This window comes from Clinocottus analis, unplaced genomic scaffold (genome assembly GCF_023055335.1).
Source record: "Clinocottus analis isolate CAN_PGR_092001 unplaced genomic scaffold, fCliAna1.0.p SCAF_6, whole genome shotgun sequence".
Lineage (NCBI taxonomy): Eukaryota > Metazoa > Chordata > Actinopteri > Perciformes > Cottidae > Clinocottus > Clinocottus analis.
The window spans coordinates 4,876,404-4,903,665 of record NW_027176218.1 but is presented as its reverse complement, the minus strand read 5'-3'; the positions used below and the strand labels follow the sequence as shown (position 1 = coordinate 4,903,665).

The following is a 27,262-nucleotide window of genomic DNA, read 5'->3' as shown; positions in this document are numbered from 1 at the left end:
GTGTCAACACACGTCAACATTAGCACAGCCAGCAGCAGCAGCAGCAGCAGCAGCAGCAGCAGCAGTGCATTTCGGCAGCGACGCAAGACAACAGCTCGAACACATGAAGCACCTCAGTGCATGGCGTTATTGAATAATGGCACCTCCGAACGCCACTCGACTTCTATGCAACACCCGCGAGCGGTTGTATCATATTTGGATCAGCTGTAATCGTAGATTTGCATCGTCAAACATTCGATAACGGTGTTAAGCTTGAATGGTAAAGTTAAAAGGCATCATCCTTGTAAATACATACAGACAAAGACACACACGCACACCAGCGTCATTTAAAATCGTCTCGACAGATTATTTCACAATACATGAGGAGCACATGTATCTTGGGTAGCCACGGTTCAGAAGCCATTCACCCCTTGTTATTCCAAGGAGATTAATAGCCTCTTCAAGCATTTGCACATATTCATGTCTAATTAGACTCGACAGGGCAGACTTACAAGATCAAAGTGAGCAATATTTTATTTATTTTGAGTATTATCATTGAAAACATCTTTGTTGTGTATTAGCTCATAGTTCTGACTCCAGTCAGTCAATTCAGAAATCCAAGTTTTCAACTGAAAATTAGAGAGTAATATTGTTGGTCATAGTTTCCGTCTTGGTTTTGAGCCGTGAATCCAAGCGTGAATCGGTCAAAGTCATGATGTGTGTCCAAACCTCTTATCTGCAAGCACTGGAAACCATATCCATTCAGATTTAATCGGGCCAATCCCACATTCTGCTTTCAGTGTGCAAATGCGGAAAGAGTGCGATTTGACAGGTGCTGGAGGGTGAGGAGCAGGCAGACTGCATGACTCAGGTAGCCACTGATGCTGTGCCAAGTACGATCAGGCAGAGCCGCTGCCATCCACACAACGTAGCGCCAGGCCCCAGACTGGCACACTCCAACTCAGCACAGTGGGCACACAGATAGGCCGAAAGTAAACGGGCACTAACAATATCAGGCATTATTACATGGGCAGTTGGGCACAGAGGAGAGCAGCATTACATTGGCAGTTTCGGATGTACACCAGGAGAAGTTTAAAAAGCAGGCAGTGGATATAGGTACACACATGTAAAGGCCTCTAAGAGTGAATGGATGGAAGGAAATGATGTATCTATTTTTATCTGTCTTTCTATATGTTTAGTCTTCACGCACTAGTCCATCATCTGGCAGCCCTGGTGTGGTTTGTGGATTTCATCCCCTCGGTTCGTTTGTCCCTGCCTCTATTGTTTGGGTCACAGCCGTCTGACTGTAATTAAGAATAGTGCAGCGGCCCCTTGTTCCATGGCAGGTAACAACAAAGCGCTCCACTCATACACACAAACTGCTGCCCTCTTTCAACATCTCAAATGACAAAAGCAACAACGCATGCTACCGCGGGTGTGAGAATGGCTCCGCGCGAGTGTGTCAGCGTAACTTGTCATGAGGTTCTTCTCTCTGAAGGAATTCAGAATACAAAACAATAACGCTATTCGTTATGAACCTCAGGAATAGACTAAGATATACCGCCATGCTCAAAGCTAAGGATCAGAGAGGAATCGGCAGCTTTGTGAGCGTTACACGGACAGCTGGGGAGGCCTTTCGGGCTGGATACGTTCAGATACCAAACACAGCAGGTTTTGCTTTCAATGAAAAGAAGTGCATCATTGTTCTCTTCATTTGCATACGTTGGCTGCTCACAAGAGAGATTGATGTGGCAAGGGATATGTTCGAAAGATCAAACTTATTGAGATGCAAGTACAGTAGCATTTGCCAACGCCAATGGTACACAACGTATGCCGGTGTATGTAAAGATGGTGCTGTACGGAATTCTGCTGAATTCACTATGACAACTACAGTTAATTGATTAATTTTCCATTGATCTACTGCTTCATTAATAAACAATGGCCAATTACTCAAACTTGGTGAATGGTTTTAATTTCAGCTTCTCAGATATGAGGATTTGCTGCATCCCTGTGTTTTAAACGACTGATGGACAGACAAAAGTTTAATTTTATAATAAAAAAAAAAGATACATTCTTCGGTAATGTATATGTAGTGATAAACTGCATCCCTAATACAGATTATGGTTAATTAGGTTATATTAATTCACGACAGACATATTTTAATTGTTGCACATCATGAACTGATTTGGAAGTTTGACCTATTCTATCATTTCTTTGGGTGGTGTTGAATCTATATTTGGCTCGTGTTTTGGGACATATCAGCACAATACTTCTGTCTACAACACCATCTGGAATCCAGGCGCCACGCACGCACACACACACACACACACACACACACACACACTTCATTTGGGATGTGCAGCAACGTGTTTGTCAACAATAAGGCAGAATAGATTGGATAACTGTTAACCCAAATGAATGTTGGAGCCTGAAAAGAGCAAGAGGCGGCACTGTGACAAATTTCTCTTAGAGCACTCGCATTAAGAAGACGATCCTCGTTGTGTAACTCGGCACTTGAGGCATGGCGGGGATGGAGATGGATGGGGGACAAGGATGGCGTGTGTGTGTGTGTGTGTGTGTAAGGATGTGTTTTGACATACTTGTTGCGTGTGAGCAGCTCAAAGCTTCTTTTCGAGGGGGTGACGGCCCGTCGGTTGAGGTCATAAGCGACGCCGTTCGGTGGAGGGCTTATGTCCCTTTGAACAGACTTTTGTTTAAGGATTAAACAAAAGTTTGATAAATAAACACCCAAAGGTCAAGAGTTTACCGGCTTTGTTGCAAAGCTGGCTCGTCGCTCTTGTAGCTGATGAGAGGAAGGAGCGCCGAGAGGTGACGGGTAAACCTCACGGCCTTTGATGTTGATCGCCTCGCCTTCTGTCAGCGTGTATTCTGGGGTCTGCGCGTTGAACTAAGTGTAGTGCTTACAGTGGAAAATGTCACCTTCGCTTCAAACTGTGCGTGCAGCAGATAGAAGGTGACGAGCTGGCTAATGGTCTGAAATTAGTGCGTAATCTATATGCATGATTCATGCGTCGTTGTTCTGCACCTTGTAAGTGTGATTGCTGAAACTCTTTGTGGACACCAAACAGGAAGAAGAGAGGGAGAAGGAACAGAGAGAAGGGTACAAAAGTGTGGAAAATGAGACCGAAGGTGGGAGATAAAACGAGATGGATAGATAAATAAATCTAAAAAGATGGTATCACAAATCCAGAGTGATGGAAGGCTGTCTCCCATGATCTGACGTTAGATCCCACACACACACACACACACACACACACACACACACACACAACCACACACTCACCTCCGGCCATTTCCAACACCACCCAAACATTTCCATCTCGTCTCTTCTTTCATCTACTTGACACCGGTTGCAGTATGCATCCAAATGCTTCAATGCAGCCTCCTTCCTGTCTCCCTTTTTTTCCTACTTGTGTGCGACTAACTGTGACATTAAATCGGGCTGCAACTAACAATTATTTTCATAATCAATTAATCTGACAATTGTTTTAAGAGCCCAAGGAGATGTCTCAAAATTCCTTGTTTTGCCTGCGCAACAATAATCAATTTCGAACCGATCATTTTATCTTCTTTGAAAAATGACTCCAACAATTAATTGGTGAAAATGATCGGCAAATGATTATCGATCAAGCGACCAATTGTCTTGCCAGATCTGCGTATTGGGGGGGAAAAAAGCTGAAGGAGATTATACAAACGCAAAGGATAAAAGGGAGGAGAAAATGGCAGACAGAGGAGCAGCAGAGGATGCTGTGTGATGTGTTGGAATGTGTCCAGTCGGCCAGTAAGCCAGGCAGACGCAGCAGACAACATCACATCCAGCACTGGAATATCGTGTGATGGCAGCGATCACGATCACAGAGTACATGTGGCTTCGACTGGCCTATATGGCCTCCACCATCTTCTGTGGTTCGACCCCCATCGCTACAGACACACACAGGGCACACAACACACACACACACGCAGACATGAGCAGCCCCAGCCATGCAGCGACATGACAAAAGCTAATGAAGCGTGGCAGGGAGCTAGCTAGCCAACTAGCCAGCCTGCACTGCCTGTCTGGCTTCCTGGCCTCCATTATTCCCACCAGCCCCCCTCTTATGTCTGGAGAGAAGCAAACGATGACTTTGACTTTCTCCGCGGCCACTTCTTTTTATTTTTTCCTCCTTTGGCTTCCAATCTCCATTTGGGACAAACGGAGGAGGAGAAGTCTTCATGCGTGACATCTCTTCCTTCCTTCCGAGGCCTTTTAGTTGTGTAGTAAATGGTAAACAGAAGTGCATGTAGGTGCGTTTGTAGTTAAAACTGGTCTGAAATCTGAAGTCAGGCCTAACCTGATTGCATAGCTGAACTTTGTGTCCCCGCAGAATAATGCTAGGAATTTCCACCCTGCTCAATGAAATCCTATGTGGTTAATCAGTAATAGGAATCACTGAGTCAAGCATCCAGCAGCCGGGAACAAGACACCTCACGAGTGGTGTGTCGAACCCGATCGCCATGGCGATACCCCCAAGGAGCGGGTCATGTGATCCGAACCCCGGCTCATGATCCAGCGTGAGTGTCTCAGCAGGTTTTGTGGTGTCAGTGAGTGAAGCGAGGGGGTCAAAGGTCACGACCGTCGCGGCAGGAAAATCAATACACTGCAGGGTGGTACTGTCCAACAGCGGTGCTTTGAGCTACATGCTAACATGCGCACAATGTCAATGCTAACACGCTGAAGTTAAGCACGTGTCATGTTTTTCATGTTAACCATCTCAGCTCAGTGTGTGAGCACGCTAACTTTTGCTAAAACACAGCAGAGGCTGCTGGGAATGCAGTCAGGTTTTTGTCAGGTATTTGGTCACAAGCCAAAGCGAAGGGGGAAAGTCAGAGGATCACTACGTCTGTACAAAATGTCATGAAAAGCCATTCTGTAGCCGGTGAGATATTTCAGTGTGGTCCAAAGTGGTGAACAGACGTTGTCTTCCCGAGTGCTAATTAGGGGTAGAAATCACTGAAGGGCCCACGATACAATATCGTCACAATACTTAAGTCCCGATACGATATTATCACGATACTGCGATTTATTGAGTATTGCGATATATTGCGATTCATTTGCTTTTTTTCCATCGCAAATTGTCCCCAAAGGACAGCTTTGTCATCAAAAAATTAATTGATTTTACTATTCTAGGACTCTAAAGAACTCTTGTATTTATTTTTTTGTCGGTACGCCCACAATTTCCCACATGATATTGGACTGTTTACCTTGGATGTTTGTTTTGTGTTGACCTTTTAATGTTCCACTGTCAACACTGAACCGCATTCCACTTTGAGCAAATTACCGCGTCATTTTTTTAAAACTTTGTTTAAAAAAGTATTTATTTTGCCAATCGGTCCACATGACAAACAGCGCGCGTGCTTATCATTTTGTTGGGTTGGTTTTTCTCACGCTTGAGAGACTTTGAGTGTTTGTGTCCAGTGCTCTCAGTCCCCTGTTGACTCAGTGTGTTTACATGTAGAACATTCCAGTCTTTCCTGTGCTGCTCCGATCACGTAGGATCGCTCACTCTTAACTGTCTTTCACCCTCTCACCATCTCCTTCTCCGTCTATCTTTATTCTCTCCTCTTTCCTTTGGTTTTTAACTTCCATATCTCCCTCTGCTTTCTGGTGTTGCTTCCATTCGGGAGGTTTTAAGCGTCTCCGTTGGAACCGATCATGCAGTACTTTAAACTAATGGTGACATTGGTCATGTTCAAGACATTGGTCATGTTCAAGTGAATCTTCATCAACATTTCGCACCACTTACTGCATTTTTGCAACATTGAAACAAACACAATTTGATTTTAATCCAGTATAAATGTGCAATTCGGTAATCTGAGCAAACCAAAATGTCCTATTTTGTAACAAAAGCGAACTCAGTGGCATTCTTTCATTTGCTAGTATATTGTTAAACTGTGCATCAAGAGGAACTCATTGGTTTTCATACGCAATTCCAACCATGCTAATAATAGACTGTATTTCCATTATGCAACGGGCTTGTTGAAGGAAAAACTTGAGGAAAAACAATCTCCTTTAGTTCCCCTATCTTACTATGTAATGCCTTTAGCTGCAGTGTGGATAGTTAGCATGCAGCCAGAGCCTGTCTCTCTTTATTTTACAGCTATCTCCCATCAGCATATTAGTCTTTCTGCAGTCGACTTTACTGCTACGACTCCGAGAAAGTTATTCTCGGCAGAAATAAGGAAATGTTGGAAGAGTGAGAGAAGGAGGAGAGGGAAGAAAGAGAAAGAAACAGCTTTTTAAATGTTATTATTGTCTTTTTGGAGGAGGCGAGCAAAGGAACGTGGTACAAGGAGGATAGCCCGAAAGAAAGTTGAACCTATAGAGTGACTAGGGGGAAAAAAAAATAGATTATAATGCCTGAGCAAGAAAGCTGGATTGAGCCATAGAGAGCAGAGAACAGGAAAGGACAGCAGAAACCTCGGGAGAGAGCTGATGGAGACGGCTGAGGAGCCTCGGATAGACAAAAGATAAAACGCAGAAGGGGGAAGGAGAGAAGTGAAAGTGAGGGAAGATGGAGGGAGAAGATAGATGGCTCTCTGCAGACTTGCGCAGTGTGTTGGGTAATGCTGGGTCACCGGGGGACTAATCTCTATTGATGCTGCAGCGTTGAAGCAGTGGAATGATAATGGCCTGTTTCTGTGACTGTGTGTGTGTGTGTGTGTGTGTGTGTGTGTGTTGGGGGGGGGACCACGTGTTTGTTTGTGCGGCTTTGCATATGGATGTGTGTGAAAAGATAACACGTTTTCATTTGAAGCTTCCACTTTCTTTGTCCTCTTTTGTCTCCTGCTAAAGTCTCTCTCACACACACACACACGCATGCACACACACACACACACACACACACACACACACACACACACACACACACACACACACACACACACGTGCACACTTAACCCCTCATCTACGCCTCATGCCCTGTAGGACTGAGTCACTCATCTGCTGCGTAACTGAGAACAATATTCATCTGTTGTGTCTGAGAATGCTGTTGGGCTGTTGTCTCTTGCTGCAGCACGGTCACGGGTGTTGTTGTCGACCCACATCAGGCCTGAGTGGGTGGGCTTTCTCCAGCCATGGGCCCTTGAAACACTTCCAGATTGTCAACATGCCAACTCTGCACGCTCAGCTCACACCCGGGCCTCTAGTTTTTAAAATCTGCAAAGTGAGGGTGACGTCCAATACGCTGCAGCTGTGTGTGTGTGTATGTGTTTGTGTGTGTGTGTGTGTGTGTGTGTCTTCCTGTCGATGCTGGCACACACTGCAGAAAAGGGTGTGGTGATCTCGATGTGCATACTCTCTACCGGTATCTGGAGAGAGTAGGACATGTAGGCACAGCCCCGATATTATATGCTAATATGAGAGAAAACTATTATAAACTGTGTTTGGGGCTTCAACAGAACGCATTTTACTATTCGACTTAAATGTGGACAAAGTCTCAGGTTACACATTGAACTAAAGCTGGAATGATTATTGACTTATTGATTTGTGGATTGTCCAAAAAGACTCGACAATCATCAATTAATTGTTTGTCATTTTACCCCGTGGTTGGAGCTTCAAATAGGAATATTTGAGGGAAGTTTGCATGATATTTTAAGGCACTAATTAATTAAATTGACCCTGCCGTCAATTGCAGGTTGAAGTCCCTGTAGAAAATATGATTGAAACACATCACAGGCCCTAAAATATAAAACAAAGTGAACTAGTGTTTCTCATACTTTGTTTCTGATATACACCCTGCTGCCTTTGTGAAATATATGAGGCACAATCAATACAAAATTTCCCATAATATCGTGGGATTTTTATGCACACAGAATTGGAATTACGTTAATTAAGCTACTCAACAGAAGAAGATACTGATACCCTTTTCTCACCCAAATTAGCATGCAAATGCAAGATTTATTAAGCACAAAATCCCCCACTAAAAATAGCCAATAGACTACTTTCCCACTGCCAGGAGACAAGTATGCCTTTGTTTATTTTTCCTGGTGTGACACAAGTGAATGATTACTTCTCTAAAAAAATAAACATTCACTCGTCTTCTCGTTCAGTTTCTCCTCCAAACTCTTAAACCAGTTGGTGGTTGTTGGAACAGTTGAAAGATTCCAGATTAGTTTTATTTAGTTTGGTCTGATTTGAAGGAAGTGGAGCTGATAAGTAAGTTACCTTCAATTACCTTTGGTGTCAATAGAGTCTTGTGGCGTTAGAGCATATTATTTTGTGTGGATGAATTATAATAATTGTCCAAATCCCTGTTGATTTTGTTTAATATACATTCACTTCAACACATGCCACATAGCATCGCGACGGAAAGGCGGCGAAATGTCGCCAATCGGAGCTGGAGCCGATAAATCTCTGGAATCTCTGGTGCTTTTTTGTCCAGTGGGAAAGAGACTTTAGATGATGTCGTAGGCACTTTTTCTTATATTTAAGTGTTTCTTCATAGATGTTTTTTTTTTTTATCTGAAAGTTGATGGATTTAAGTAGTGAGACTCTATGTCACGTATTAAGTTCAACTCTGGTGATGTAGGTCGATCGCCATGCTGGCTGGTACATGGACAACCCTCTGGGTCATTATTTTGAACCAGCTCCACCTTTTAAAACTGGCTTTACACATGCAGTGCTGCCGGTCTTTCTGCAAGCGAGCTGACAGTCGTCCTGAAACTAAAAGCCGCCCATTTCTACTCTGTCCTAATCACAACGTGTAAAGCTTTGACTCCAGTTCGTGGTATTTTAATGAGCTGACACTCAAATCCTATTAGAAGATATCTTTGGGAGCAGAGTTTAGTAGCTTAATTGGCACTAGATGTCTTTTCAGAGTGTATTTTAGGTAACAAGTGTGTTTTAACGCTCATGCAGATGGAGGGGTACTAATGTGTTGCATTTCAGATGTGTATGTGAGATATCATGCATGCGTTTCATGTATAAAATAGATCCTTCAATGGCCGCCATACTTGCACAATCCAAACTGGGCATTGAGAAGGATCCTTCGCAGGTGGGTGTCAGAGTCCCATGTGACTTCTGCTGGAATTCAGGGCTCGGTTCGTCTTGTCTCTCCGCTGTTGCATTTGAGAGTCTACAGCTGAGAGCGGGAGTTACAGTGTCCTCGTGTTCGTCAGTCCCTCTTTGCAACCCTATGGAGTTAAGCTCGGGTCTCACCACGAAGAAGAAATGGGGTCTGGCTTTGTGCGTGCTCCGCCTGCGCCACAGGGCCCTCCGAAACAGGTAGAAGGAGGGGAATAAGAAAGAATGAGGGAAATAAAGTGTCAAAGGGGTGCTGCATTGACAAGACCGAGAGACAAGGTTAAAGATGGGATGGGACTTCTTGTTTTGAACAAGAGGGCTGGGGTTATTTTGTTTGAGCTGGAACGTTTCTTCGATTCAAAAGTGCTTTTGTCACCACTCTTTCTCCTCATTTCCATATTGGTGGAAGTTGTGACCGGACAGGGTTAGCAGATTAGCAACTATTAGTAGATTCATTGATTGGGATTTATTGAGCAAAAATAACTTTCTGATGTGAGTTTCTCCAATGTGAGAATTTGCTCCTTTTCTCTTTTTACTATGTTGCAGTACAAAGAGTATGATCAGGTTTTTTGGACTGTTGGTCACTTGTCTCTAGTACTGTTATCTTTTTTTTCTGTGCACTTTATTTTATATTCTACTGTAAATTGAATATGTTTCTATTTCTGCACTGTGTTGTTTGCCTAATGTATGCACCACCCGCCAAGACAAAGTCCTCGTATGTGTAACACACCTGGCAAAAAAAATGGTTCTGATTCTGATATAGATGAATAAATATAGATGGAACGGTTCTCTCCCGGATCCGACAGTGTAGGCTACAGTTTGATTCTGCTCAGACAAAAGAAGACATTTAAAGGCATCTTGGATGTTTCCACTCTTTTAGGTGGTATTCTACACCAATTGGTTCATCAAGAAAATTAAAGGCAGATACATTGTTAATGAACACAGTTGTTATCTGCAGTCCTAAAGCACAACCAGAGTCTTTTTTTGAGTGGTGCAAGATTTGTCTTGGTCTTGATCTGTTGAGAACTGAAAGGCAACATGAAACAGACAACAGGCAAGCTGTGTATTGATTGTACTTTGAGGGTAAATTTGCTGAGTTTCTTTTCAGAATAGATTAAACTTGTGAAAAAAGGGGGGTCATGAATAGTTCAACGACTCTTCACAAATGTTCATGTTTTTCAAGCATTCAAAGCTTTTCTAATTTAGCTTTTTACGTTTGCTGTCACACATTTGACTCACTTACTTTTGCGTGGACCAGACTCATTATAGCATCGTGTTTGAACCCAGTCAAATTAGATTTCTATTTGCATTCCTGCAGCTGATGAAGCCGAAAACAGCAATCTTGGCTTAGATTTATAGACCAGATAGATATACCAAAGAAGGAAGAACAGCATAAGAACAGCATTGCTAAGATAGTTGCTATTTATAAGACTCTTCCCGTGAAACACATTAAATCAGTAATTTAAATTTAACAACCCTGATTTTGGTCCTTCATTGAAAGGTCATTTGTAGGAATTAAATGTAGACATGTATGTGGTTTTGGACACATACATGGGGAAAAAACATCAATCCACATTAACATGTGAAAAAACAAGCTCTTTTCCTTGGATTAACAGGTCTATATTGCATCTTATTGTAGTACTGAGGCACAAGTATACACACACAGTATATATAGATCTAATTAATGGTGACACTCTCTTTGATTGGCAGCGATTAATAGACATGATTTAGAGCCTGCTTCAGAAAACTAATAACGTTGTGTGACTTTTCATGAAGATTATTGCTCCCTTGCTCGATTGGGGCCTTTGCTATCGATGAAGCCCCCCGGGAGTGTTGAGCGGGCTGCTGCAGCAGTGCTAATAATTAACAGGCTCAAACCAGAAAGTGCATGATTCCTCTGCATTGCTTATAATGACTGTGGACTTTTTTTTTTCTCAGAAAAAATAGCATACATTCCTTTCAACAAAGCATTTACAGGATGTTAATTACTGAAAGCCATTGCGCGGCAAAGTTACCATAAAGTAAAGTCATTTTTAATACACAGGAGTTCTTTTTTGTGTGACTCAATCTAAGTTAAGTATGCCGGATTTCCGTAAATACACATAATTGTGACAATAAAAGGCTTGAGGTACCTTTATTAAAAAAGGGAACTTCTATGTTTGCTCACTTAATTGTATTAGTCTGTTTCCTTTCATATATTTGCAGTGAAAAACAGGACAGCACAAGAGTTTTATAGACCTTTTTTTCACTGCAGACACTCTGACTTGTCAAAGCACCAAACACACAGGTGTAATAATAACATTAACGATAGCCCCACTTCATTTGAGTGAGCCAGTAAGCCATGTCAATACACCTTTATCCATGGTATTAATTAGTTCTGGGCTCTCCCGCAAGGACGTCAAATTGTCCGGCGTTAATCCGGTTTGAACTTCTAAAGTGGAATATAACAACCTCCCTTCAAAAATGGTGGACTCCTGCCTGCGTTGGTTGAACTAAACGCTAAAGGGATCATTCAGACGGTGTATTGAGTGGAGTTGTATGAGGTACTTAACCATAGTCAGTGTATTACCATCAGTACATGGCGGCCAGCATGATCCCAGGTTGGAGAATCAGAAAGGATTTACCGCACGGAGGCAGAACTCTCGCTAACGTCACCAGGCTTTGACTTTTGTTAAAGTCACACAATAACACAAACAATAAGACTAACAACCCCTGCAAGGTAAAATGACTGTTTTTTCCCCCCAATTGGAGTCCAGAAGCTTTGGCGAGTATATAGACAAATGCTCCAGTTCCCTGTCAGAAACCTGGACTGTATAGCTGAAAATGAAAATATTCTAAATATAGTGTACAATTGATATCTTGTTTTTCGGGGCGGCCTCTCTTTTAGGTGGTAGAAATCAGTTCCGCTGATTCCCCTTCACAGCAGTACATTGTTTTGCTTCAGTGTTTTCTGCAAATTGGGAGTCTGCTGACGGTAATACACAAACTATATAAAAGTAAAACCCCACTTCAAACACCCAAACTATTCCTTTATGTAGCGTTCTGATCCTTTTGCATCCTCGCTTCCTGTTCCTGGAATCCTTATCTGGGCCATATACCACAGGTGCCGAACATATCGTACCGTTGCATGAGAGAGTACAGTTTGTGTATTCACTGTGCCTACAGTAGTTTGTATTAGCATTTTACATACACACACATGGCTTCTTGCGATTCTCGCTCGCTGTGACTGAGTGTGGGCGGATGTAACCTCCATAATACCAGGCTTTGTGGCTGGCTGACGTCATAGGAATGTATAAATACAGAATGCAGTGAATGAGTGCACTATATTGAAAGGACTGCAGAGGGTAAAATGCACCACACAATGAAACATATAAAAGATACCCGCCGGCTCTATGTATGAGAAATGTTGTTAGATGTCTCTATACTGAGCAGAAAACACCATCAACCCTAGACTAATGTTTTTTATGCAACAGACACACATGACACACACAAAAAACATGAATATTTCCTTCTGTGCATGTATGTTTTTTTGTATATTTGGGAATGTGTATGTCGGTCTTTGTGTTTAGGAGATAGAAATGTGCTTGGCCCACTCGGTCTGCAGTCATGCCACTTGACTTCCACCGCCTCAAAGCGTTATGTGTGTGTGTGTGTGTGTGTGTGTGTTTGTGTTTCATGTGCATGCACACATACGCACCCCACAAGCCATGTAGACTGTAGAGCAGTGCTCCTGTTTTCCAAAGCAAATTTCAATCCAAGTCAACTGGTTTTTATCACAAGGGCTTTCCATTCCTTTTGATACGTTTGCATTCGTCCCCCTGTGTGTGTGTTTGTGTGTGTGTGTGTGTGTGTGTGTGTGTACGCGTCGCATTATATATCTACTGTAGAGTTCAGTCAATGCAGCGTAGCGTGTGGTCTTGTATCCTTCGGCAGCCTGTGGGGCACACAGACGACAGTCGATTCAGCCTCTATGGATCGGTGTGGCCTGAATCCTGCCAGTATTTATGTTTTACTGTGTCTATTAATGAGAAGCTACAGCATTTGGCTTAATCATGGCGAGCTGCACTAAACACACTGCAACCCCGTTATGTTGTTGTGACTAAATCGTGTTCTGCGTTCAAGATTTTAGCCATTTTGCTGATGCTTTTATCTATAGAGACATACAGTAAAGTGTGCGAGGGGGAACCGCGTCAATGCATAGCTGTTGATACGACACGTTTATTTTTGTAAAATTCATAGAGTGATTGAATTGCATTGTGTATGTTTTGCAATTGTGTCCAGCTTGCTGGAGTGCCTTAGTTATGGCGCTATTGTATTGATTCCTGAAAGGAAATTCAATTGTTACAGCAGCTCAGGGATCGAAGGGTAGATGACGCAAACGGGGCAATCCTAATCTCAACATGGAGAATTACTAGAAAATAGAAATTAAAAGAAAACTCTACCCGCGTGACAAATAAATCAAGTTTTGGGCAACTGTATCTGACAAAGTGCTGTATAATGAATAAGTGAGCTGTGTTATTAGCTTATCTAATAATGTTAATACGTTTCTATTGATTTGTGCTCTGAGGAACCGGTGAGATTCTTGTCTCTCTACTGCTTTCTCCTTGATGGTATAGCACTAGTGGATCAGATAATCATTGACGAAATAGATCTCTAGCTTTGTAGTCATGCTCGAATAGCATTTTCATCTTTTTACTCTGCTTAATTCATCTTTCTGTCAGACCTCCTGTACTCCTTTGCATTTCTCTGATAGATGCAGCCAGTGCTTTCGGTGTCATCAGAGGACACTTGGAGGAGGCAAGGGATCCACAATGCGTTCCAAACATACGGCGCACAATATTACAGTCTGACATTACCGCTCATTATCCGGTGTACCTGCAATCTTCCTGCTAAGCTTGATGGGCTGGATGGTTTTGAAAGGAGTGGAGAGGTCAAAGGGCCTCTCGGTGACAGTCACACATACCTTACTTACCAGATGTTTTGCATGTTCTGTGAGGTTAGTGACACTGGAATGTTGCTTCTTTTAAAAGCAGGTTCACACAGCCTGGGAGCCTAAAAACATTCTCAACATTAAGAATATTAAAAATTGCAAACTCACTCGAGGGAAGGAAATATTGTTCGCAACTTATCGGGTGAACGCAAATCAATGTCAAAGTGTTTAGTTACAAAAAAAGTATTCACAATGATGGAAAGGCTCGGGATTTTAATTAATATTTTAAAGAAGAAAAAAAAACTACGAAATTCAGAGCACGCCTCCACAGGGCTCTGTACATGGCGAAGGCAGAGCTGATGGCTATATATACACACAGTATATGTATATAAAAAAACATATGCTACTTGCATAACACAACCGAATCCCAGACTGAACCGTCGATGGCCATGTTGTGAGTAATATAGGCGCCAGATTTAGTCAAGGAAGAAGATTGCATGGAAATAAAAAGATGCTTTTTCTGGTTCTGCTGCATCGATTTGGATTTTTCCTTAAACTGCCCATTGCGAGGCTCAACCAGTGGGGCACTTGTTCAAATGCACTGGGCCTGTTGTTGTCTGGGCCTCTCTTGCCTTGTCGATTCACCGCGTTAGCTGAGGAAAGTCCCTTTGAAGTTCAACGACTCAAAGACACCAGAGCCTTTTCCCCACTTTCATAATGTATACTGTATGGGAATTTAGCATTGCACCTCGTGATAATGTATTGAAATGACAGCTAGCGGTATGAAACAGGATCCCGCTGAGCCACGAGGTGCAGATAGAGGTTATGTGGGGGCAGAGCATTAAGAGACGGCAGGCTGCATCCTGAAAATAGAGGTGAGATCTCAGTTCTCCACACAGACGCAGACTCTGGAGGAGAGGAGAGAATGAGTCAGCTGTCCGACCGGGCCGAGATAGAGAGAGAGAGAGAGAGATGCAGAGAATGAAAGATTAACGATGAATCAATCAGAGGTAGGGACTGTTGGAATGGTTAAGCGGAGCTGAAGGACACCCGCGGTCTGAAACCCACGCCTTAACACCGAAAGTGGAGGATGATGCTCTCGTTGCTAAGGAATACCTGTTACCTTGGTGATAACGAGACGTGTTTAAAGGATGAGTCATCAAGTTTGAACTCCGGAGCGGTCAATTGTTCTGCGCGGCTTCTCGGCTTCTCGTCAGAGTTGTGTTTTCTTTGTCATCAACAGCAAGATGCATCCATGATGTCAGGTTATAAGGCACGCGGATGAAATTATTAGTTCAAATTAATAAGCAGACATGGGAAAATATTTTGAAAAAGGCAATTCATATTACAAAAAAAAATTCATATTACAGAAAAAAAGAACACTACATTATGAAATTGCAGAGAAGCGAGGAGTGTTCAAGATGCATTTTCATTTTTTTTTTTATAAAAATGAATGAATAATGTATTTTTTGTTGTTATTTATTGCACAACTGCATGTATTTTGGCCTGGCAATAGCACTGACACATCACAGCAAAGCTCATTACTCATATTTGCTTTCATGTCTTTCTACTGATGTTTTCAAGAAAATAAATCTTTCACTTTTTGTAATTTTTTCCCGCTCGTCAGTAGATATGTGTCATTAAATGGGACAACCACAGTGAGGCCCAGATTCCCAACAAGCGAACCCAAATAAATGAGCCGTTGTGGAATTTTCTCAACTGGTTCAGTCACTGATTCGTTGTTGCCACACAATCAGTAAAGACAAAGAAGCCAAAACACAACAACAAAAATCTGTGTTTGTACTGGACTTCTCAAAAGAAACTGTGTGGACAGTAGGAAGAAGAATCCAGCAACGCACAAACTTCCTACGACAACACAAAAGGCTCATTACTCGTTGTCTCTCGCATCATATCAAGGGAAATATTTTGTCACAGACACGGCTCCAGCTTCCATACCTCTGAAATAGGACTCGTAGTTGTCTCTATATGCAGATTCATGGACCTTAAACACATTAATGCATCGAATGACCCAGTTTGAAAGTGATGGGATTCAACATGAGAATAGCACATGAACTATTTATATAGTTGTAAATAAAAGACATCAGTGAGCCGCATGATGGCTGCACCAGGTGACATGCTGCTCCTTTACATGTCCACATCCTGCTGCTGTGAATATGAACCAACAATCATGGCTGAAAATACTCCAAAAACTAAAATACTAAAAAAAAATAACACAATTTTCTCCTGATTTAGTCACGTTTATGATACAAAATACAGGTCAGAGCTGTTTTAGCAAATTATTTAGACATAATATTATGTAACATCTTCATTATACTATGATAAAACCTCACAGCTGAGTTCATTTTTCATCAATATTACTAATAATAGTGTAATACAGAGAACCTGTTACAATACCATCCAGAACTTTTCATCTGAAGATGTCTGGACCTTAAACCTTATTGTCATGATGACAGTGGATTCTGCTTTGGTACACAGCCATGTATTTATAATACCAACGACGACTTGTTTTGAGGGTAAATCTCAAAGTTGTTTTGCCTCGACACTGTTGATGTTCTGTCCTGTCGAGTCAGCAATTCACAGCAGCGATGCTGCACAGACTCGGCGTTAATGGTTCACCAGTGTGGTGTGCCGAGGCATTTACTGGGAAACACTGCTTTGCAATTTGTAAAGGATCCAGTCGGATCTCCTTTCTTTTTCAATGCAGTCCACAAACCTCAGCTCAAGGTAGCGTTTCGACTTCAACCGTGATGACCTCGTGCAGATGACAGAACTGGTTTTTAGCCGTGAAGTGCGGAGCTTTGGACATTGTCCTCTGGTGATTAGCAACATGTCAAACCCTTCAAGTTGGCTTAGCAGTGCAACACAAAATGTGCACTAATCCCGCCACGAGCCGCCCTACGTGTGAAATGTCTTCTTTCGTGGTTTCTTTCGCGTTGATGATCTTCAGACGAAGCAGCACGATGGATCTGAAAAAAAGCCGCGGCGTTGGAAATGTAACACTGGGGCTTCAGATGCCATCGCGGGGCGTGCGAATGGAAAGCCTGACACTAAAAAAACGGCGTTGTCTGTGTTCAGATCTGTCTACACATTTACACTCGGGTTAAAGGTGTAAGAAGCAGCCGGGGCATGTCCACACACATAACGAGATGTTGAAGGACGGAAGGCACATTCTGCAGCCATTTACTCCCACAGTAAAAAGGTTATAGGCCGAGAGAGTCCTGTCTCAACCTGTACCGCTGCCACTATTAAAGCAGTGTTCCACCAACATAGTTTGTGCATGACAACATCATTGAAATGTTCATTAAAATACGTGTGCAATGTGGACAATGGACATAGAAATACTTTAACTGTACACACAGGACATTCCTGACGGTTCATGCTTCTCTCACTAGAAGCAAGGCCTTCACAAACGTGCACAAACACGCACTTGTTAAGGTCAACTACTCAAGTGTTTATGCCATCCTGGGGATCGACACGGCGCTGCATTCAGTCCGACCGGCGGCCAAACAAGTGACAGGCAGATCAGCCAGGGATCTTTTGGTCCAGAGTTGCGGTCCTAAACCTTTTACGGTACCGCGGCACACGCATGCAAGGCAAATGTTGTTGTATAGCTTCTTTCTTCGACGCTGGAATTTTTGTGAGTCATGTAAAAAAAATGTGACCCTGAAGACACCTGCTGCACCATGAACTGCCACAGAAGCGGTTTTGAGTTTTGGTTTGCTTTGCCAGGTGTTTTTCTGTCTGTCTGTCTGTCAGCACAGTTTGTCACCGCCATAAAGATGCAGTCACGAGGACAGACACGTGATGAATACAATGCTGGTGGCCAGTAAAAAGACTTTTACCAGAAAATGGTTATTACCAGAGTGTCATGGAGAGACATTGTAACAGAAATCTACAGAATGGAGCAGATTACAGCTCATGTTAACCAAAGAATGGAAACATTTCTTAAGCATTGGCAAAAATGGTGCAAATATGTCACAGATAAATGGCCTGACTATTTATTTACCCTATGGAACATTATTTCTCCCTGCTTCATTGATAGTTTTGTTACTATGGTATTGTTTTTGTTTCTTTATTGATATGTGTGTTTCTCTTTTACTAGTATTTCTCCTCATTTCTGTACTCGAATAGTAAGAAAATAAGTATTCTGTTTGCCACATGCATAGAATCTGAAAAATGTAAATATATGTATGTGAGATTTTGAAGACTAATAAAATATAAATAAAAAAAGATGCAGTCACACAACTTTGTGTGGGTGGGAACTAAATGAATGTTTGATGCGGGCGTCGCGGCTGCTGGTGCGATGCCACCGCGACGTGTTCTCTAGCGCCGATTGTTTATCTTTGACTTAACTTGAACTGTTTAAAAATGCAGTTTTAAGTTACATAAATTATGAGAGGTGAACATACAGCAGCTCGTGTGCATGGAGGCGAGGTAGGAGGAGCACTTTGATGCTGCTCGTGTGTAAAATAAGGCCAATCAGTTGAGGAAAATTGATTGTTGCACCTTTAACCGGTGGAGAAAGTGTGAAACCAGAGGCACTTTTTTTTAGAATCAATAGTTTTAAGATACCAGTTGTGCTGCTTTGATTGACAATCCCGATTTTGCACTGAGAAAGATCATAGAAATCATTTGTTCTTGTGGAGGATATCAAACATCGTGACGCCCTCCGTACAGTGCAGCCGTGTGGTCGTGGTCGAGCAGGAAGTCTGTCGACACGCAAACAGGAGTAGAGAAAGAGGAAGAAGAAGAAAAAAACACCACCATCTTAATTTCTAATTACACAAATGTTGCGCGGGATGTTCGGAGGTAATGACCTCAGTTCACGGTTGTGCTTTGGTGTTCAAAGGTGAGCGGGGTTGTCAGCCTCCTGTTTGTTCCTGCCTGTGTTTTCCACCGGCTCAGCACTAATGAATTCTCCACCTCCACCTGTTTTTCTGAATAATTTACAGTGGAATGATGAACATTATGTCTCAGTGTGGATCGATGAAGAAAAAAAAAACATACACCCACACGCACCAGGCAAATCTTGCTTTGTTTGGTATGTTTCCCTCCCTGATTGTGTCCATGCTGTTATTTGTTTTCCTCCTGTCTCGCTCTTCTTTCTTTTCTTCGTCTGCTGCCACTGTTTTCCACTGCTTGCTGTCGTTCAAAGCGCTCTCTGTGAACTGTATTTCTTCTATCTGTTTCTTTCCTGTGTGTCTCTTATCTGTCTATCTGAATCATTTTGTCTGTCTGTCTAATCCTTCCTGCGTATTTCTCTGTCTGTCTTCCTGCTCGTGTCTGACTCTTGGCTTGTTGGAGTCATCTGCGTACGCTTCTCTCTCTTTCTGACCTGATCCTATTCACCTTTCTTTCTTGTTTCTCTTCATCTCTACCTGCTTCTTTCTTGTTTTCTGTCTCTTCACCCACTCTGATTCGTCGTTATTCTGCCACCATCCCTCCTCCTCCTTCTCCTGTCTGTCTGTCTGTCTTTCGGGGCTGTGGCGTCTTTGCTATCTTAATGTTTTTCACTGCTTGGCTCCGGTCCAAAAAGTTATGGGAGGCTAAGTGTTTGTACAGCCAATGGCAAGATGAGGCTGAGAAAAGAGCTGAGCTTATAGACGTGATGTATGACACCCTACGTGACTGCTTTGGTCAAGAAGCAACATCCTGCTGCAAGGACACATGCCCTCTACTGCATGTGTGTGTGTGTGTGTGTGTGTGTGTGTGTGTGTGTGTGTGTGTGTGTGTGTGTGTGTGTGTGTGTGTGTGTGTGTGTGTGTGTGTGTGTGTGTGTGTGTGTGTGTGCGTGTGTGTGTGTGTGTGAGTGTGTGTGTGGGTGTGTCAGTTGTAAAACAACAATGAAATCTCAATGCCAAGTTATCTGCTGTCCTTCGCCGCTGCGTTGGAAGAAGGAACCATTGCCAGTGTGTTTGTGTGTGTTGTTTTTTTTGTGTGTGTGTGTGTGTGTGTGTGCTGGCCTTGCCACCACGTTAACTCTTTCTGTCCTGGATTTTATTCCTCCCTCCCTTCCTCTCTCTCTGCAGTTGCCATGGCAATGCACCAAAAGGCTCCATCATGTGTCTGAGCCTGTGACCGCAATTTTTTTTTTAACAACAGCTCACAAGCACTGGCTTTGTGTGTTTATATATTTTTTTGGCGTCTTAATTTAGCATTTGATCATGTTGTTGGTACCCGGAGGTGACGCTAAATAGCGGGTGTTTGCCAACCGTGTTTGTCTTAATTAAAGTGTTTGAAATATCGAGTTTTCTTAGGGTGAAGATTCGATTGAATCGCGATCAAGAAATTTAGTGAGAATTTAAAAAATGTCAGAGCTACATTCTCACATCCAAAGCACGTCACATGTTGTTTTATAGAAGTCTATATATTACAGGGTTGTGACAGGAGAGGCCATCAGACAGAAACACAATAAAATAAAACAAGGAAATGTCCCTCAATTAAAGTAACACAATCACAACAATGTGTTGGATGGCATTGGTACGGTTACACTTTGTGTGCCGCAGGTGCAGCATACAAGGGTTCCCAAATGTCTTTGCTTGTGAACCTTTGAAACTGAAAGTCTTCAGGTGGCATATATCATAGATAGCAATACTTTTCCTCTGTTGGGTTGTCTGAAAAAGTAAGCGTGCTTTTGCATGGCGTAAAAACGACCTTCCTGACCACTCACACTGGACTCGCGACCTCTCGGGGGGGTCCCGTCCTTCAGGCTGCTCTAAAGATGATTAACATCACAAACCAGAAAAAAAAAACAATGAAGTTTGCAGTGTCCTGACACAAGTATAGAGCATGCGGCCGCAGGTTTGGTGACAGGCACCGTTCCCACAAATAGCCAACGTGTGTGCCGGGGCAGCGTCCTGAAGCCCAGCGCCGAGCTCCCTGCCCGATCAATCACTGTACGTCGCCCTGGATAAAAGCTCAAAAAGTAGCCGGGCCTGGAGAAACAGGCATCCTGGGCTCTGCAGCCTATTTTATGTTGTTGTTGTTTTTCTCTCATGGGCTTAGGTCCATTTTAAACGCGGAAAAGGAAGTGGAGCAAGGCTGTTAACGAAGAGGACTGACCATGGAGATGAACTATGTTTGATCAAGTCTTATCTATCAGTTGCTACATTCAGATATGTATTATTATGTCATTAATCATGTCATGCATTTTCAGGATACCTGCATGCTACATACTGGTAATACTACATTTCTTAAGGGTTGAAAAGCAATCCAAATGATGTTGGAGAGGATCCATTTTTTCTTTCCTGGTGATTCATGCCTGAGGTGTTGGTGGGTGTGGATCGGTTCAACCTGACTGTCTGCGACCTACAGACAATACCTGTCCGTCGGCCAACTGCAGTTATGGTTCAAACTGTGTGATGAGTATCGCTTCTGGTCACGCCAGTTGATTACATCATAATGAACATCTCTTATTGAGATGAATTGGCTCGTAATACTGATATCTAATGAAAACAACTCAAGCATGAGATCTTCAAATCTTTTTTAAAAAAAGATTTTGAAAAAGCTAAAAAACATAACAATGCATAATTTCCTTTTGTTTTTTATCACTTGTTTTTGAATACTTCAGATAATTAATTGATATAGAGATGACCCTGTGGTTATATTATCACAGTATCAGAACAAGTTCTCTAAGCACAAGCACTGCACTTTTTAATTGGGGATTTGATTGTATCAACAATGTAGAAGAGGCTTGTCACACACACACACACACACACACACACACACACACACACACACACACACACATACACACAAAATAAATAATTCTGCACCAGCTTAAAACTAATACTTGTTAGTTCTGCAAGTAGGCTTGCTCTTCCACTTGCAGCAAATGCTGTAATAAATACCAGTTTGCTTGGTTTCTTTGGTGTTTTGACCAGAATCTGTTTTACATTTTTCAAGTGTGATGCTGCACTGAAAGAAACGGTTCCTGTTGTTGTGATGTCCTTCGTCTTCTTGGACTTCTTTCTCTAGATTTAATGACTTTCTGTCGCTGCCACCTCCGTTCTTTATGTCATCGAGCAACAGTGACTATCGATGGTCATGCCACGTGTCGTTCTTTTTTTATTTATTCCGAACACAGACGTACAAAACATCACTTCCTGTGCCTTTTCTTTCGCCGCATGAAAGAACTGTCTGACACCTTGTATTCAGAGCAGCAAATGTAAAAGCGATCATGAACTCAGCCCTGGATGAATCACTGTTGAATGATGCCACTCAGCAACAAGTTATTATTTAGATATTAGTCATCTGCACTTAAAGCTCAGTCTATAGTTGCTCTCGATGTGAGTCACAGCAGGAAAAACTCAAAAGGAAACGGTTCAAGCTGGGAGGTGGGTTTCCAATAAATAGTGACCCGGCAGACTACCTAACTTTCCTCCCACTGTTGTGTTCACAGGCCTGAGACCCAGCAGAAAGCCCCGGTGACTGCCCCTCCTCCCCCGCCGCCCCCTCCGCCTCCCCCTGAGCCGGCGGGGCCCCCGGAGCCGGAGGAGGAGATCCTGGGCTCCGACGATGAGGAGCAGGAGGACCCCGCGGACTACTGCAAAGGTCAGGGGCGACGCCTACTCATCTGTCCGCGGCTCATTTCGTCCACTCGGCGTAACTGTCCCAACAATGTCTCACTCTGTCTCCTCTCTCGCATCTGTAACTCTTTTCCTCATGTCACCCTGGTGGGACTCGGAGTCGTCAGTGTGAAGCGCTCGGTAGTTTTGCGACGCCGGCGTTTTCACGGCTGCTCGGTCGTTGCCAGAAAGGAGCGGCAGTGTAAAGTCCTGCAGTGGTTTAGGACGCCAAAGGCTGTGCTGTTGGCTCAGACGTCCATTGTCTTTGCACAGTTTCAAAAAGCTACACCCATTCTGTCAACACAGAAAATTACACCTCACTTGTCATTCTACATCTGCAGGAAAAAGTAGTGCAGCAGTAGTGGTTGAAATGTAATTGTCCTGTTATCATTCTAAATATACCAAGGAGTCTTTTAATCACATGATATAGTACATCATGATGTTTTGGATGAACATAGTAAGTACAACATTATTCATGTTGACAACTTTCCACTGGCTCTAAAGCTTAAAAAGCCCCTCATGTGTTAGCGCCTATATTTTTTCTTCATGGACATTTTAAAACTATAAAACCAAGTGGTCAACCTCTTAGGAGAAGAACTATACAATATATTTTATTAGGAGCTGTCGTAGTAGCAGCAGCAGTAGTAGTAATAGTATTCGTTGTAGTCTTCTTTGTACATATTTAGGACTGCCTACCCTTCTTGTGTCTGTGCTTTTTTAACTTAAAATTACTCAATTCAACAAGTTTGTGCTCAATAAAAAAACACCTACAACAAATGAAACCCTGGCAAGCTCGACTTCTCTCTCTGCCAGCTGGTGGTGTCATCGCAGCAACAACAAAGAGGATTTGGAGGCAAACATATTCATCTCCAGGTTGAAGCATTGCAAACAATTACTGGATCATATTTTTGTTCAAACACTTAATAAGCCCTTCTCCCTCCCTCACAGATGAAATAATGAAGCTTTGTCGTTTCAAACTATTTCAGATTTGTTAAGTTGAGTTAAAACGGATGCCTAATAGGTTAAGAAAAGCTCCACTGTGTGGCTTACACATATATTCATGTTTCTGACAAATAGACAGCATGTAAAAATTGACTATGTATTACATTGTTACCTGGAATTGGGGCTCAAATTCCTGCAGGGTCTGACCTGCTCCAAATGTGAAGGGCTGTATTATTTATTTTTATTGAGGACAGTTCATATTTGCTTAGTACTAAATAATGCAAAATGTCCACTCGGTTTGCAACTATTTTCATTAGTGATTATTTGTTTTGCCTATTACATTTTTAATAAAAAGAAAGAAGGATAGCATCATAATTTCACAGCATCCAAGGTGACATCTTCAAACGTTTTGACGGTCCAAAACCAGAAGACATTCAGGCTAAGAAATTCAACAAGTCTTCACATTTTGAACAGGCAATCACAATCAGAGCAGCACTGTATACTCGACACAGGTGCAGTCAAGCAGATAGACGCGTCCAAAAATTAGGTCAATTCTAACGAGGCATCAATTCATTTTAGCAAGTCCATCATACATAATCAATAACGTCGGATATTCAGACATTATTAGGTTGATGATTTACTATCTATTTAAAAAAAATCTATCTTTTGTTTTAATGTTCCTTTCTCCCAGATTTAAAATGGGAATTATTTCAGTATTGTTATCGTGCAGCCACCTGTCACTCGACATGTTTGTGCTTTTCTTTCCTCCGCTTCTCTTTTTTCTTTTAATTAATCCACAACGCTTCTCCCCCGTCTCATTTTCTGCCTTGTTTGATGTCCCTCCCTCTCTGCTGCCGTCGCTCCACTTCTTACTCACTAATGGCTTCCATGTCATTGCCTGGTTATCACCAACACTCGTAACCTTCATCCTCTCTCTCTCTTTATCCCTCTCAGGAGGGTACCATCCGGTGAAGATCGGGGATTTGTTCAACGGGAGGTACCATGTGATCAGGAAGTTGGGGTGGGGCCACTTCTCCACCGTATGGCTATGCTGGGACATACAGTACGTCTCACACACACACACACACACACACACACACACACACACACCGCAGACGTGTCATGACCCAGAAAAAAACCATCACACATGCACACAGAGGCTCTTCTTGCAGTCCTTCACTTCACCTTGCTCTCTTTCTCACGCACACACTCGTTACATCTAAACCACACACACACACACACACACACACACACCCCACACATGCACCGGTTGACTCTAGCTGGCACGTTACCAGGACAACGGTTGCAACCAACACCGACTCGCGCTGGCACCGAAGCCATCCATTTGCACTATAATGTTGTTGCTGTGTTCATGTGGCAACCAGGGTGTCTGGATGACGGTATCACCAACCCAGTGTCACCTTTCCCTGACACACACACACACACACGCACACACACACACACACTAATTTACTCATGTCACTGGTGTTAATTACTCTCATGGTGGTCATGAACCAATGAGGTGGAGTTGGGTTACTGAACGCATGCTTAACAGTCACAGTCACAATCCTTGACAAAGGTCATACTCAGTATTTCAGTATTGGGACCTGGGTCGTCTTCTCTCCTACTTCCTGACATGCATAATTTACAACTCCACTGTTTTGGCTCAACGTCAGCCTTCTCATCGCATCCTGGTCGGCCACAGGAGGCAGCTGTGACTGTACACTACCTGCTAAGTGCCAAACGGCAGACGGTTATAGACCGTGGTGAATACAGTGGAGCATTTAGCGGCCAAAGGGCCAAAACCTATTATTAATGACAGTAACTCCAAATGAAAGATCGTTTTGCTCGGTAACTGAAAGATGTTTCAGTGACGAATTATTTTTGTCATATTGACTTAAATAGTGATATGTCAGTGTTGTATTCATGACGTGTTTCTGCTGCCCCCAAGTGGCCAAAAAACACACACATTAAAAAAACTATTGCAGTTTTAACGCTTCTGGTAGGTTTTCACCATTTGCATAAGTTATGATCTAATTTTAAAATGATACAGTGTTTGTTGCTTTGTAGTGAAAAATATCAGCTTCATGGAGTTAAGAGGAGTGATATTGTCATATTGAACAATTTGTGGTTATGATCTTTAGAGGATAGCCATATTTTGTATACCTGTATTCATAGTGATCTGTACAGTAGGTCACATGACTGATGCACGGACTGTTTGTAAGGAAACAGCCTCAGACACGACCCTAATAGCCAAAAACCATAAGAGCCAAGTAGATCATCATTTATACCGGATGATATGTTCTGGTAAAGTCTCGACAGAAAGTCTTTGGCGCTAAATGTCAACAGAGAGATGTGTAATCGAGGGGCGTTTGTGCTGAGCGGCAGCAGCAGGATAAATCCCCCCAAAGACTCCAGACACGTGGCGATGGGCTCGGTGGCGGAGGCCGGCGGGCTGGTGAAATAATTAATCTGATAAGACTGGGCGGTGATGGAGAGGGAGTCATATTTAAAAATACAGCAAGAAGATAAGCTAACAATGTAGGTGTGATCCTGTGCTATTTGATGGGCTACACCAGCTGATGAGAATCGCTGATGTCAGCCCCGTTACAGGAAGGAAATTATGAGTAAGCATGTCTGTAAGAGAGAGAGAGAAAGTGAGAGAGGATATATTAGAAATAAACTGCAGGCCTAAACATGCAAAAGAATAGTTTTCCTGACGCTGGAGCTTCATTTGGTGGATAAAGCATTGAGTATTGATATTATTTCTACCTTACAAAATGCCACATTTGCATTTCCAGTGTCAGTGTGGGCCGTGTGAACGCTAGCCGGTGTGCAATAAAGGCACGGGCGAGGGACATTTTGTTAAATCGGTCACAGTTGTTGATGCACACATTAATCAGCGTTACTGTCTTCAACACCCCGTTGGTCGGAAGATGACTGCATGTGTCTGTGTTTATATTATTACAGAGTGAAGAACTTTGTGGCGATGAAGGTGGTGAAGAGCGCGCAGCATTACACAGAGACGGCCCTGGATGAGATCAAACTGCTGCGATGTGTGAGGATCTGATTAGTTTGAAGTGTTTGGGAATCCTATTTTTTTTAATCTTTTTTTTTGGCTTTCTTGCACTGTTTGTTCCGTTTTGCGTCGAGTGTTTTCCTTTCTCTTCTTACTTCTTCTCATCGACCTTTTTCTTTTCCATTTCTTCATCCTTTTTCATCCTCCTAATATGCCTCCTGTTCCTCCCTCTTTCCTCCCTCCTCACACCTTGCCTCTCCCCCACGGTGTTTCTCTGTTAACAAGAAACACTAAAGACACACTGGTCATTTATCTTGCATGGTGGCTGCAGAGGACACTCATCTTGGAATCAATTTTTCAGCATCTTTATCTTCCACATTCATCTCCTCTTCCCTTTCCTGCTCTCTTTTCAAATGATCTTTCAGTCATCCCATTCCCTCTTTCTTTCCTTTTGTCTTCTGTCTTTCATGTTTTTAGTGTCGTTCTTCTTTCATTTTTTCTTTCTTTCTTTCTTTATCCTGTCTTTGCCCTACTTCATCTCCCGTTCCTTCCTCCTGTCATGTTCGCTTCATCTCTCTGTCCTCTTGTGCTCCAGGTGAGAGAGAGCGACCCCGGCGACCCCAACAAGGACATGGTGGTTCAGCTGATAGATGATTTCAAGATCTCTGGAGTCAACGGCATACGTATCCCGATCGGAAGAGTGTGTGTGTGTGTGTGTGTGT

At 42.8% G+C, this 27,262-nt stretch overlaps 1 protein-coding gene across 3 annotated transcripts in view; it reads left to right on the top strand.

Moving 5' to 3' along the window:
* Positions 1 to 27,262, top strand: part of srpk2 (SRSF protein kinase 2) — a 62,483-nt gene that overhangs the window by 17,589 nt on the left and 17,632 nt on the right. For all 3 annotated transcript variants that reach the window (XM_068602990.1, XM_068602989.1, XM_068602991.1), the window contains 4 exons: positions 22,414 to 22,565; positions 24,476 to 24,584; positions 26,492 to 26,579; positions 27,136 to 27,223. In XM_068602990.1, coding sequence (XP_068459091.1) covers positions 22,414 to 22,565; positions 24,476 to 24,584; positions 26,492 to 26,579; positions 27,136 to 27,223 — 437 coding nt within the window. The remainder of the gene's footprint in view (positions 1 to 22,413; positions 22,566 to 24,475; positions 24,585 to 26,491; positions 26,580 to 27,135; positions 27,224 to 27,262) is intronic.